This window comes from Hypomesus nipponensis, chromosome 15, assembly GCF_054491055.1.
Source record: "Hypomesus nipponensis isolate SF chromosome 15, ASM5449105v1, whole genome shotgun sequence".
NCBI classification, from domain to species: domain Eukaryota; kingdom Metazoa; phylum Chordata; class Actinopteri; order Osmeriformes; family Osmeridae; genus Hypomesus; species Hypomesus nipponensis.
Window position 1 is genome coordinate 10,539,045 of NC_140375.1, and position 13,836 is coordinate 10,552,880.

The 13,836-nt window shown below is 42.1% G+C and overlaps 1 protein-coding gene across 4 annotated transcripts in view; it reads right to left on the minus strand.

The window, feature by feature from the left end:
- Positions 1 to 1,478: 1,478 nt before the first annotated feature.
- The window catches only part of nf1a (neurofibromin 1a), a 50,023-nt gene continuing 37,665 nt past the window's right edge, over positions 1,479 to 13,836 (minus strand). For 2 of the 4 annotated variants that reach the window (XM_084674008.1, XM_084674007.1), the window contains 18 exons: positions 13,437 to 13,716; positions 12,790 to 13,004; positions 12,617 to 12,678; positions 12,336 to 12,477; positions 11,982 to 12,083; positions 11,564 to 11,704; positions 11,064 to 11,190; positions 9,406 to 9,537; positions 8,972 to 9,107; positions 8,654 to 8,811; positions 8,438 to 8,560; positions 8,078 to 8,196; positions 7,700 to 7,800; positions 7,247 to 7,389; positions 6,821 to 6,867; positions 5,790 to 6,006; positions 4,525 to 4,580; positions 1,479 to 3,795 (listed from right to left, as the gene is read on the minus strand). In XM_084674008.1, coding sequence (XP_084530134.1) covers positions 3,640 to 3,795; positions 4,525 to 4,580; positions 5,790 to 6,006; positions 6,821 to 6,867; positions 7,247 to 7,389; positions 7,700 to 7,800; positions 8,078 to 8,196; positions 8,438 to 8,560; positions 8,654 to 8,811; positions 8,972 to 9,107; positions 9,406 to 9,537; positions 11,064 to 11,190; positions 11,564 to 11,704; positions 11,982 to 12,083; positions 12,336 to 12,477; positions 12,617 to 12,678; positions 12,790 to 13,004; positions 13,437 to 13,716 — 2,457 coding nt within the window. In that variant the 3' untranslated portion in view covers positions 1,479 to 3,639. The remainder of the gene's footprint in view (positions 3,796 to 4,524; positions 4,581 to 5,789; positions 6,007 to 6,820; positions 6,868 to 7,246; positions 7,390 to 7,699; positions 7,801 to 8,077; positions 8,197 to 8,437; positions 8,561 to 8,653; positions 8,812 to 8,971; positions 9,108 to 9,405; positions 9,538 to 11,063; positions 11,191 to 11,563; positions 11,705 to 11,981; positions 12,084 to 12,335; positions 12,478 to 12,616; positions 12,679 to 12,789; positions 13,005 to 13,436; positions 13,717 to 13,836) is intronic. The other 2 variants (XM_084674010.1, XM_084674009.1) reach the window with 1 other exon arrangement.

A 13,836-nucleotide genomic window follows, 5' to 3' on the forward strand; every position in this document is an offset into this window, starting at 1 on the left:
TCCAACCAATCGTTTCGAAACGCTTAATTTCCAATTGTCCGAATGCATGCATTGGTTTAACCCAGACAACCCCTTTTAATTGGCTAAGATATACTTTAATTATGGGGTCCCATCTCCCACATTTAAAAAATAAAACTCTTTGGTTTGATCATTTGGACTTTCCTTATCAGATTCTCAATAGACGAGACAAATGATGATGCAGCACAGCACTATTCAACTGGATTAACTAAGCAGATCAATCATGGACAAATAATTAAAAGGAATCATTTAAAAATGTGAAATGACATTCACTGAACTCACCAATAATGTGAGGCCTATTATGGTAAAACTGTTTAACAGACGTTAATGCACACCTATTACTCAACCAATTGTAACCGTTGTACAGATATGCTTTTGTGTGAACAATATAATTTTACACAAGAATGGGGATAACACTTTTATTATTAACACTGGAATCATTGAATTTGTTCGTCATACATTATACAGCAACGTACTGCTTTACAAAAAAGCGAAATATTACGATATCACATGTATGTACAGTTGAGTAAATATGGGCTACTTTTTTTCAAAATCGTACACAAAATATTTACAGTAACACATTTAAAAAACAAACAAAAAATCCTGACCAACACTGCACATTAGATTTTGCATAACATTAAATCAAACATGCAATGTTGCAGGTTATTTGTTCTTCACAAAACCCTTGACCGTGATTCAAAATAGTGCAAGTCAATCACTCGTGAAAGAAGTTATGGGCACTCAACATGCATCCAACTCGTAGGGCAAAAGAGAATATGTTCTTGTTGCAAGGTGTACATTTCTCAAGTACGTATACCAATAAGATATTTAATTTATTTTTCAGATGATGAATGGCCAACAAGTATAGCAGTGTGGAAGTGTGATTTGGCAAAACACGTTCACTGTGGATGCCACAATACTAACATGTGTACACATAGGATTTATTACCATATAATAATAGAGAATTTTTGGACCTGAATAAAATACTGAGAGAAATGCATGAGTAGTGACAAACAATCAGACATACCTCAACACAATCAAAATAGCAGGATGACTGTGAAAAACTGAGGCTAAATCTATGCTTTACTATTCAAGTACTGTTTTTTTCCGTTATATTTAAGTTTTTGTGTAAATGATGGATTTAGCCCCAGGCTTTTAGCTCTCGAGACAGTGGTTGGTGAATACTGTAAACATTGTTTAGTCAGCACTTCTTTTCTTGGTGACCTATACTTGTATTATGCTCTCTCCTCTGATTCTGTAGATAATAGATTAGTTTTCCCTTAACATTAAGTGGGACTAAGTTGCACTAAACATGTTAAAACAACAAGAGGTTTTCATTATTCAAAGCAATAAACTGTTAGATCCACGTCCTTTCACAAAGCCTTCCCTTTGTATCCCTTGGTTACTCAGACAAAACTTAATTTAAACATGCAAATTTAAGATGATTGACCAAATACAAGTTTCCATTTGTAAAACGGGTTGTCCCATGTAAAGTTTACCAATATTTTTATTTTGAGATGAATTCAATGTCCAAGCTGATGATTAAACCAACATTGTCCAAGCGTTGCCTAAACCATCAATACGGCGTCGTGTGAGTGTTACACTTCTGAAGTAAAGATCCTATTTGTTTTATAATTAAATGTTTGCATACTGCAAAACAGATGGTGCTCTGTGGAGAAATCCAATAGGTCACAATGAAATTCATACCAGCATGGACAAAGCAGAACGAAATACAAAGGAAGGATGATTCATACACACACAATTTACATCAACAAAAGAGCATATACCATTGCATCATCGCCAATATAACATGTTCTGAAAATGTCTTTCCATTCACATAGTGCAAGCTAGTCTTTGGTGAAGTGTCCCTTTATTTGCTGCAAGGGCATCAGGGATTGATACCTTGTATTGATGACATGGGAATATATACTAAATATGGTGTATGTAAGTCATTGTGTCTTCAACACTGAAACTGCCTCATTCCACATTTAGCTTGGTCATAACAAAAAAATGACACCAGACCATGAAACACCTGTGTGAGAAAAGGTAATCATAAACAAAGAATGGCATTTTATCCACCAGGTCAACATCATCTGGTTTTCTCTATTAAATGAAATAAGACTTGTGCACTGCAATCAAGAATCACAAAGTATAATTACAGTGAATATTTAATCCTCATGTAGACTTTTATATGGGCTGGATTAGATTTAGTTTGGTGGCCAAACTGTAAACAAATCAAACATACAAAGGTCCACACAGGAAACATGATTCATAACAATAAAATAAAGGCCATATACTATTTACAAGTCTGCCTCATCCCTCTAGTGTTTCTCAGATTATATTTGTATATGTCAAGTGTTAAAAAGAATAACTTTATAATTCATAAGGCCTATCTAGCTCTGGATAAGAGTGTCTGCTAAATGACTAAATGTAGCTCTACAGGTTAAATACTAATAGGCAACAGGGTATTGATGATTGTATATTTGACGATAATTAGATACCGTTTAAAATGCAGCTCTTTTCCACATGTATGCTTAGTGTGAACATGTCTCCATAATTAGTACCTGTTCAGTTTCCCCAGAATACATTTTTTTTCTTTATTTTACAAATTATACACATTGGAAAACCCTAATGAAGGCACACCATGGATAAAACGTCAACGCGTGAGACACAACATTGCCATATGGAATAGTGTGTGTATATATGTATATATATATATATATCACTTTTTCTATATAATATATATACATATTTTATGTACATATCTGGGAAGAATACAATTGGCAAATTCATACAAATACACATACCAAGATGGTGAGTTAAACAATACTCCATGACTTGTGGTCATGTGACTGGTGGCTCCACTGCATCTTCTTGGGTGGGAAAGGTAACATAGGGTGGGGTTCAGAGGAGCTCAGACTGTGGGCTTACTGTGGTCTGTACCTTGGCCTTCCTGTCACTGAGACTGCCTCAGCAGTACACATTCAGCCACACATCTCCCAACCACCGAGTGTAGTGTCCTTCAGGGTCTGGGTATTGTAGTTCTACGTGGCGCTCGGAGTACTAACAAAGATAAAAGGTCTCTGTTGCCCATATGTGCAAAAAATGAGGATCAACACATCCCAAACCTTTGTCATGCATTGCAGCTATTCCCTACAAAATGTAATGTCATGTTCATAAACTGTGTATGTGTACATAGATCGTTATTTTTAAAATCTATTTACACACAGTGTGTATATGTAGATAAAAATTGTTAAATTAAAGAATGGCTTATTAATCATCCTCTGCCACACCTTGATGATTTTCAGTACTCTTTGCAGTTAAAAATATCACATAAAAAAACAAAACAACCGGTTTCTACACAAACATGTAGAAATGTGTTCCCCTGACTTCTTTCCCTCTGTCTACACTCTTGCAGAGTTTCTGATAAAAATAATTGGATCGATTAACACAAAATGTAGCCAGTTCAATCAATTAAACAATCGTCAGGCAGTCTTGACCATCCAAAAAGAGACATGTGGGGCGGGAAAGAGGAAAGAGAAAGAGAACATTGAAAAAGTGCAGCATAATGTCTGGCACAGTCGGCCAGGGACCTTTGGAGGGCAATGTTCTATCCATCTTTCAGTATTCTGGCTCATACTCTTTTCTTAATGCTGGGTCGCTTGAAGCTTCCAGCGCTGCGCTGTTTCTGCACCTGGCTGGCCGAACCGTGGCGTGTCCGTCCACTGGTGGACAAGGCAGAGCCGGGGGAGAGTTGGACATTCTCCTTGTCCACACCTAGAGGAGATGAGGAAGGGAAAGAGAGAGAGAACAAAGAATCAGACGTCATGCTGACAAAGAACATCAATGAATCAATGAATCATTAACAGTCTATATCATATTTATCATACAATAAAGACTAATGTTAACGGCACACTTCCCGTTCCAAATCGAACAGCAGAGTTCACAACAGAGTCTACTAGTGTGATTTCCTTTTATAATCTAGTCGCTGATCTGACCCCTACAAACTATGAACAAAGTTCTTAGATTCAATTCAAAAGGTTATCAACTAGATAAGGTGCCATTCCACGGTTGACCATGTCAGTGACATTTTAACTTCCTCCTTACTATAAAAGTTGGCAAGCATTAAGTTGGCAAGCATTGGGGACTCAGAGACATAATAGACACTAATTGTTTTAGCTGAGAGGTGGATCATTGAGGTGTCACCCTTAATCAATGTTAGTGCAGCCTGTAGGTGGCGCCAAGCACAAACTTGGGTCTCCCTGACAGATCCTTGGTACACTGGGAGACAAAACATCCTTAACATCCTGTCTTCTCTGAACAATATTTTATTTGTTGATTGACTGCTACTAATGCAACTAATGCTACTGACTACTTCAAGGGTCGTTTTCACTGTTTATGGCTGTTCACTTCTCCCTTTTCTGGTAGGATATTTTCTTAATGAGGCAAGTGAAGGAGCGCACTTGACCTTTGTTGACCACTAGGGGAGAAAGGGTAGGGGTGTACCTGGGAGGACGAGGAGGTGTGGCGAAAAACAGCAGACTTAGAGAAAGGTAGAGAGGCTTCGCACAGTGAGAGAGAGAAAGCAAGAAATGTAGATTGAGAGAAAGAGGAGAGAATGGTAACATGAGTAATGAGAAACAAAAGGAAAATCTGAAAACTGCATTAAAACCAATAAATCACAACAAGGTGAATATTTGGCATGGGTAGAATGGAAAGATTTTGGCATTACAAGATGTGCAGAAATCATAGCATAAATAATAACATGCTTATTTGCCCTTTGCTAAGACCAGGACATTGTATATTTATGATCGATATACTGTTTTAATGTTGTTATTAACAGCTAAGGAAATGTAGTGCTTGTGACTAAGCTATTGTAAAACAGGAAAAACCTTAGTAGACAAGATGGAATACACAATGACAACAGCACACACAGAAAAATGGATATGTAAGTTACCACAACTTGCAATATATAGGCCACAGGGGGGGTCATTAGCTTCCCAGGGACGCTCTAAAGTTGGGGTTTGTACCCGATGTTTTCTCTGGCGTCTCGTCGGGGGGCTTGGGATGGGACAGTGTTGGGGAGCGTCTATAAACTACACAAGCCCCATTTGGATACGCATGGAAATGTTAGCAGACAAAGCAAGAGAAGAGAGTGACTGGGTTAAAGTTAAAATTTGAGAGAAGCAAGATAGACATGCACACACACACACACACACACACACACACACACACACACCGTGTTTGATGGCACGCCCTGCATTCCCACCTGTCTCATTGCATTGTTCAGTGTTGATGTCACATTCATTTTCAGTAAATGAATAGTACTTTCTTCAATTAAAGAACTGCTTTTGAATGGCATATCTGTCAAATTCCTGCCTGAGTTGAACTGAATTTTAAATTAGGAGGACTTGGGAAATTATTTTCAGGTTACATAATGACTTTTATTGGTATTTGCCATCAGCTCCAATTGCAGTTGCCTGACAATACTCTTAGGACCCCGGAGCACAGACACATGTTTAGGTGGTAAGAGTTGTTAGACTAGAAAACAATTTTAGTTGCAGAGTACAGGAGCAAGTTGAGGGAACATTTAAAATAGACATTACAAACCACGACATAGCTTCTAAGCACAAACAGTAAAAATACCAAAATGTGTGCAATTTGGAGACGCACGTTAGAAGTTAGCCACATCAGTGCAGTGTAACGCACGTGGTCATATATTCTGAATTTATACCAATGCGGATACTGTGTGTGTGTGTGCGTGCGCTGACCTGGCGAGTGCTGGGAGGTAGCCAGTGAGGTCATGGAGTTGGAGAGGTTGAGGTTGGCGGTGATGCTGAGCTGGCTCTGGGTGACAGGTGGGTAGGGGGAGGTGGGGGTGCGGAGCTGCTCCTCCACCCTCTCGTCCTCCGTGCCCGGCAGATAGCTCTCAATCAGGGCCTCCAGGAACTTCACTATCAGCTCGGCGTAATCCGGGATCTGGGTTTGCTAATGTGTGGACAGGAAATGAATGGAGATTAAAAGGGAGATAAAGTTAAAAAGGAAGGAAGAGAGAGAGAGATTGATGGAGAGAGAGAGACAGACAGTAAGAGGTAGAAAAAGAGCAATAGAAAGGCAGAAAGCGAGAGGCAGAAAACGAGTGAGAGATTTAAACACAGAATGCCAATCCAGTTCAGCACCCTGACCTACATCACAGGTGACAGTGAATGACAGCTTTTGGCTCGTCCTGAATAGGCTTCCTAAGTATCAACCAAAGAAGACTGATGTGTTTCCTTACCTTTAAGACAATAGGGTGTCAGCACTATACAGAATGACAACCTAGAAGAAGTACAGGACTCCTAAGTACCCAATTAGAGCTCACTTTGACTACCATGAGGGCCACAAAATGCAGTCAAGTAACCAAGCCATGAGTACTGACACTTAGTCAGTACTGTGATGGTTCACTGGGTTAACAGTTAACAGGAAGGATTATAACAGATCCAGGCTAGGCCCAGACTTAGGTAAAAGTAGAACTATCCTAGATTGTCCATTTCCTACCTCACGCAACGCTTTTCTCCCTACTGCTCAAGGCGCAACACAACAGTCATAAAGACAAACTGAGCTGGCCAGAGGGAGGTTAGGAAGAAGGGAGAGAGGCGAGGACGGTGAAAAGGCTCAATAAATCTCCAGGCAATCGGCAGGCCTCCTGGTGCCGGAGGGGGCTGTAATTGCTTAGCGGGCAGAATTTCTCTACGGGCTGCTGTCGGTTCCTGGCTACCTTGGGAAAATGAAAGGGACATATGAGGGGAGCTATGAATCATACCTTTGAGAAGGGCCCGGCAAACCTCCAAAGTCCGTTGAAGCCAAAGCCTGTAGATGGAGAGGGGGGGGGGCAGAGGTACAAAGGAAATAGGGAGGGAGAAAGAGAGGTACAGAGAGGAAAGGAGAGGAAGAGTTATAATTATTTGTGAATGATTTCACACACATCTAACTAGGTAGAACTGTTAAGGAAATTTAACATATTAAAACAATGTTAAACTAAAAAGGTTAACGGAAATATTTAGGTTCAATATGAACATAAATCTCCGATAGAGAGAGAGAGAGAGAGAGAGAGAGGGAGAGAGAGAGGGAGAAAGAAAAGAAGGGGGGTGAGGGGGGTTGAGGAAAAGACTAAATAGCGCAAGAGACAGACTGTGACAGAAAGCAAAATAATGTAAGATAGAGGAAAAGAAAGAAAAAGAGATTGTACTTTGTAAGTAGGAGGGCTGGTACTGTGGGGGTGACTCTTCATGGTAGACAACGCTCTGGATGATGCCATGGATGGGGTTCAGCAGGTTGGCATCCTGGCACATTGACAGGAGTGTATTGATCTTGGAGTCCAGCAGATTGTGGCTGGAGAAAGAGGGCATTCATTCTGAATTCATAACTGGCAAGTAAAGCACAGGCAAATATGTATGCGTTCACATTCTTGCACAAATACACAGGCATGCATACATTTATAGCGCGCATATATATATTTTTTTTTTATTTTTATTTTTTATCTGTTGTAAAACAGCCACTGCACACATCTTCAATCTCTCAAATACTGCCAACATTAGCCCACAAAGTCATTAAATCCCCATGCATATGAAAGAAAAATAATGTAGAAAGCAAGGTGAAGTTCAGTCTTGCCTTAGGAAAGTTACTTGCATGGTTTACTTACACAACAGGAAAGACTTTAGGGAAGACAACACTTGCTTCAGCCAAATACTCATACAAGATTCTCTGGTCAAAGTCATCCGTTGAATATTTGACCTGGGTGGCCTAAGATAAACAACAAAATAAATGGTTCAAGTAAAACAGCGTTATCTGATTTAACATTCATTAGAAAATCTAACTACAGCACGGCGGTGAAATAGTCTAGCCTGAAGACTAGGGTTTGGGGCAAATATCAACAGAAATGGTACGTGTTCGTGCAAGCTCTTAAGCTCTGACGTTGCATGTGTCCAATTGTATACATACAGTATGGCAGTATATGCGTGCTTGTGTACATACACCTAATGTGTGTAGCTGTGTGTGTCATTAGAGGAGGTCCACTCACCAGCACAGTAAGCAGGAGAGCCTGTACTTTAGGATCAGTCAGCACCTCCTCGTCCAGGAGAACGTTGGACTCTGATACGGACACCACACGGACATGGGAGTTGCCTATTCTTTGGCTCTCTGAATGGGACAGTAGAATGACAAAGCAGGGATATTCAACTGTCAATTTACTCATGAATATAAAATGTAACTGCATAGGTACTGCCTCCCAAGTTCCTACACTAAAAGCAACATCCGCTTCCTTTCATACTTCAATTTCCTAATTTAATCCAGTCGAAGTTAACCTAACCAAAATCTATATCATCAGAGCTCTATAAATCGCTTAACCACTAACACGAGGCTCAAGCCTGGAAGAACACACCGATCTCATAATTGTTCTCTCCAACACGCCTGATCTTGAGAGGGGTGGTCATGCCGGACTCTGTCTCTTGTCTCTTTGGTGCTTTGGAGTCCGAGATGAGGTGGTCGAAGCTGTTCCTGGTGCCTAAGAACACACGGAACAACATACAGCTCAGAAAAAAAAAAAGAAAAACTTCAGTGAATTCTGAGGACACAGTGTCCAGTTAAGGGGCCATACCCAGCAGTTTCTTGGTGTTGGCGTGGGAGGGCTGACCCATGTCTAGGCTCATGGACTTGCGGGTGCGGGGGCTGACCTGGCCCACCGTGGGGTAGTGGTGCGGGGTTAGGTAGCGCTCAGACACTTTGGGTGACCACGGCTGGTTCTCTCGTAGCGTCCTGCAGTGTGGTGGTTGGACAAAACCTTTTATCAAATCATACAAGTTCACTTTCCCCTGACCAGGGAAAGATTATGATAAACGTGCTCCAACTCAAGATGACATTCATGAATACAAAAAATATATATATATATCATCTGAATTTATCTTTTTCATTTTACCTGCAGCTCGGGTCACTGTGGTAGAGAGAATAGGTATCCATGGTCACATTTTCAATGGCAATGTCAGACAGCAGGAAGGACTTCCTGTGTTTCAGGTTGCAGCGACTGCGAACTTCCTCTGACACGGTAAGCAAGGCTAAAGACCAGGAGTGAAAATTGTTGTCAGAGCACATTGCTGACTAAGACAAAGGGAGATTGCTATGTTATAACCCATAACACTGGCGCCCAGATGACCCTCGTGCAGTCTTTTAGGCAGGAGTGCAGTCGGTTCAAAGATATAGCAAACATCTTAATGACATAGCAACGATCACATAAACTAATCCTAAGTGACAAAATGCCAAAAAGCACTCATTGACACATTCACAGCTTTTGATAGGCACAACATGGAAGTGTTGACACAACCAAGAAGAGGCACTGGCATCTCTGTGGCTCACCTGCCAGGTAGGCCACACTCTGGGTGTTGACCTCAAACTTGTCACAGTTGAGGTGCTTCCCCACCAGAGCCAACAATGTGTGAAGGATACGCACGGTTCGTGCCACTGTGGTGGGGGATGGGTGCCTGTAACCTGTGGGAGAACACCCCCACACACACACAATCATGTTAAGCTGACATCATATATAGTAATTTTCTAACTATAAGGCTCACCGTTATGTAAGCCGCAGCAGCTACACTGAATGATGTGTACATATATAAGCCGCACTGGACTATAAGCCGCAGGTGTTTTAATGTTTAATTACCATATGTAAGGGTTTGTGCACAGAGGGGATTGTCGGGAAAGAGATGGCTGCTTGAGGAAGCTCCCATTTATTAACCATTAGCTGTAAAAATCCATAAATTAGCTGCAGCGTTAAGCCGCAGGGTCGAAAAATGGGACAAAAGGCGCGGCTTATAGTCCGAAATTTACGGTAATGCCAACATTTGTATTATGTTCTAAATCAATGCAAAAAATACTTTTGGACCCTACTGCGCAAATATATATACCACTCAAGACTACAAAGAGAGACAACACAGCCCTGTAATTATTATATTACAGTGTTTCCCACACATACACTATTTTGTGGCGGTGCGCCACAGAATCAACACCGGCCTCCACATATATATATATATATTTAATGCTATTTAAAACACGCAGCACATTTGTTCAGCTAAAATGAATAAATAAATGTGCTACGCTACGACAGGCAACCATGCAAGCTGTCCGAAATTATAATAAACATTTTAATTTGTCCCCCCCAACGTTGACTCTATGGCTACGGGCTTGACACACACAGTAACAACGTCAGCACACGTTAGCAACGATGTAGAGTTCTTGTAAGACAGACAGCGACAACAGCGACCCCCACAGATTGCTTTCTAATCTTTGGGAAACACTGTATTAGCAGCTATATTTCAGAGTCTGTAGCATGCCAATTCCACTGCTTGGATGTCTGGATGGATATCTACTGGGGCCACCCATTCTAAAATCCCATTCGGATGCACTCATTTGCCATTGATTGGATGACAGTATGTAAACCTACAGTTAGGCTATTTCAATGTGTTATCCGTGGATCTTTAACTATGGACTATATCTTTAACCAAGTCCCCCTTGTTAAGTGAGCTTGTGGCAGAGTAAAGTGATAGAGACACAAGTCTTGAATAGCAGAAATATCCAACAAGAACAGAACCGAGCTGCCAAGATCGGTGTAACTGGCGCACAAGGACACATTGTCAATAGACCCTGTTTGGGGCCGTGACTGATTTGAGACACAGAAAAGGCAGCCTTTCTCGACTGTACAAGTCTGGCAGACCATTTATTTTCTAATAAGACATTGCTTACAATAGGTAAGATCCATGTAAGATTGTGAGGGGAGAAATCTTGGTAGGCACCAGGTTTTCAATGCTTTTTTAAACCTCTGATATCATTACATTTGATAAATAACTGGATTTAGCACCCTTAAAATACACATTCCTTAATGAATTACTTATATTGACATATTATTCACTGACACATCCTCATGAATGGATAAAGCATGGATAATCAGTTACAAAAAGGCCCTATGCCAGTCCTTCATGTACAGCTTCTGTGGAAAATTGAGTGTGCTGCCAACATACCCTTAAGAAGGTGCCCCACCAGGGCAAAATTGAAGTTGGAGCTGAAGTTGAGACCCACAAAGTGGTCCATCTGCTTGCAGTGCCATTCCAAGGGGCGCCTGATCTCCATGAACACCTCTTCAGGACTCTGACCAGACAGAGGAAGGGATGGACAGGCCAATGGAAAGCAGTCAAGGGGGTTGAGGCAGAACAAAAGAGGGACAGGAAACAGGAAAATGTGAGCAAGCAGGTTCTTCCAACACTGTGCGTAAAATAAAGTCTGGTAACCTGTTGTTACATCCCCTAAATCATGTCTGTATTGTGTTGAAATTGTCCGACTGAACAGAAAGGGCGAACCAATAGGGCGAGTTTCATTCACGTATTACATCATCCTACCCACAGGCTACATGTGTGTTTTAGTGTGTTATTAAGTATAGAGGATAGACAAAATCCTCAAGTGGCCTAGTTAGTGCGTGTAAACACCAGATTCTCTCTCTAAATTGAGTGTGTGTCTGTTTTACCTTATCATTGAAGGCACGCGAGCTGTCCAGTGTGTGGAGGTTTTGCTCTAGCAGGGCCGTCCCAGCTGAGTACAGGTTGACCTCATCTAGCTGGAGCACGGCAACTGCTACCCAGAACAGAGCCTTGTGCATGGGAGACTCCTGGAAGGACATGATCAAGTCACCACCTCTGCACCAATACACACAAGCGCGTGCACACACAAACCAACATCCAGGTAATCCCAAACACACACACACACACAGCTTATTCAGGGACAGAGGTCCAGATTGGTGGGACTCGACCACATCCAAGCATGGTGTTATGACTTTAATATTTGACTTCAGAAAAGAGCAATACAGTTTTGTTCACTGTTGTGTGAACTGTAATCATATCCAGTAAGGAACCTGCATAGAACCGTTTGCCATTAGAGTACTGTACCTTGCTCAGAAGAGGCTGCAGCTTAGTCAGAGAGATGACAGTAGCTTCGATTAAAACCTGGCTGTTGTAATTATCAGGTCCCTTTAAGCAGCTCTCTAGACCCTGTAAAGGATGACAGGAGACAGAGGAATTTGCGGTGCATGAAGAAAAGGAAGGACAACTCCAATAATACAATGATAACTGCAGAAACAGAAGCGCACTCATGAGGGTGTCAGATTATTCTCTGCTGAACGGGACCATCAGATACACACCTAGCAAAACACATGGTGTATCAGATTAGGTACGTTTTAAGCCAGGATGATTAAGTGCTAGTGTGTGCATGCTGCCATCCATCAGTGGACTTCAGAAACATACCCGGTCTATGCTGAGGAGGGGACTGGCCTTGCTGAGGATACGGATGATCTGTTTGATCTGACTGTGGGTCACCCTCTTACTGATGCAGCCAAACACAACTAGCGCCCGGGGCTGCAGAGAGGGGTTGTACTGGAATGCAAACCTGGTGTGGGAGGCAAGCACGCAAACAAAAGGTGACACGCACACACGGCGACAAAGACACACAGCATGAATTTTAGTGGTACATTGCATTTGGATAGGGCATCATCAGCTTGAGCGGGTAAGGTTCCAAGTGCACATACCTCTGAGCCAGCTCAGTCCACTGGTCCAGCCACTTGCAACCTGGAATGTCCCTCATGCACGCCTAGACAAGAAAACATAGAGTTAGACTTTGAGTTAGACTGATCAAGCATAGCGTGTGTTCTGTGTATGTCTCAGTCTGTGTCGATGCATCTGTCTGTTGGACTGTTTCCACCTCCATGATCTCCAGAAGGGCCTCGGTGACCGTCTCCAACGAGGACAGGACAAAGGTCTCTCTCTCGTAGGAGCCCGGGGAGAAGGAGCGGTCGCGGTAGCTGGAACGGAAGGCGATGACGGCGGCGGACTTGACCTTGCTGATGCCAAACAGCAGGTAGAACTTGGGCAAGGAGAACTCTGTCAGGCTCAGCCGGAGCACCTGTTTGGTTTCCTCTGGAAAGGACAGATGGAAAAAGCCTCCGTCAGACAACGGAACGCTGCACAAAGAAGAATGAATGACGCTTAAACGAAATCATAAAGCCCCCTCGTAAAACCATTTCTTAGTTTACTGCTGGAACAACCTTCCCAAATTGTGTTGAATTTTATTATACATTTTCTATTCAATAAAGCATGGGTGCAGCACCAGGAGACATTGCTCTGGAAAATGCTATTTGCCCATACATATATCCTCAAATAACTAGGATTAACATTTTTACCATCGAACAAAAAAAATTATTTGATAGCTAGCCAAGATGGTAAACTTTAAAGCTAGAAAAGAAGCAATACAAATGTTCGTATTAAAGCTCCCTTGATGTGATGTGCATAGCCTAAAGCTAATGCTATCCCAGGTGGGGGTAGTTTGTTAGCCAAGCAATGGGGCCTCACCGCTGAAGTTAAGCTGGGAGCAGGTGCAAAGTGAGTGAATGATGTTGATGACCAGGCCATGCGTGGAAGCTCGGAGGGACAGGGGGCCCGTGGCCACCAGCAGCGTCACCACGTGAAAGAGATAGGGCAAGTGCGCCGCTACGTCCAGGGAGTTGTTGAAGGACAGCATCAGCATGTAGCGTGCCAAGATAGCGATGTCATCCCACATAAGGTGCTGCTCCAGGGTTGGGGTGGGTGACAGGCACGTCTTGTCAATGATCTTGCACATTCGACCAATCACCTAGCCCAAGAGCACAGACAAGACCAATGAAAATCTGCAGTTTAAAACCCCTCACATCACACCATGTCTCGTATTTAAGACCAGTTTGGATAAATATAAGTCTAGAATACTGCTTTTCGT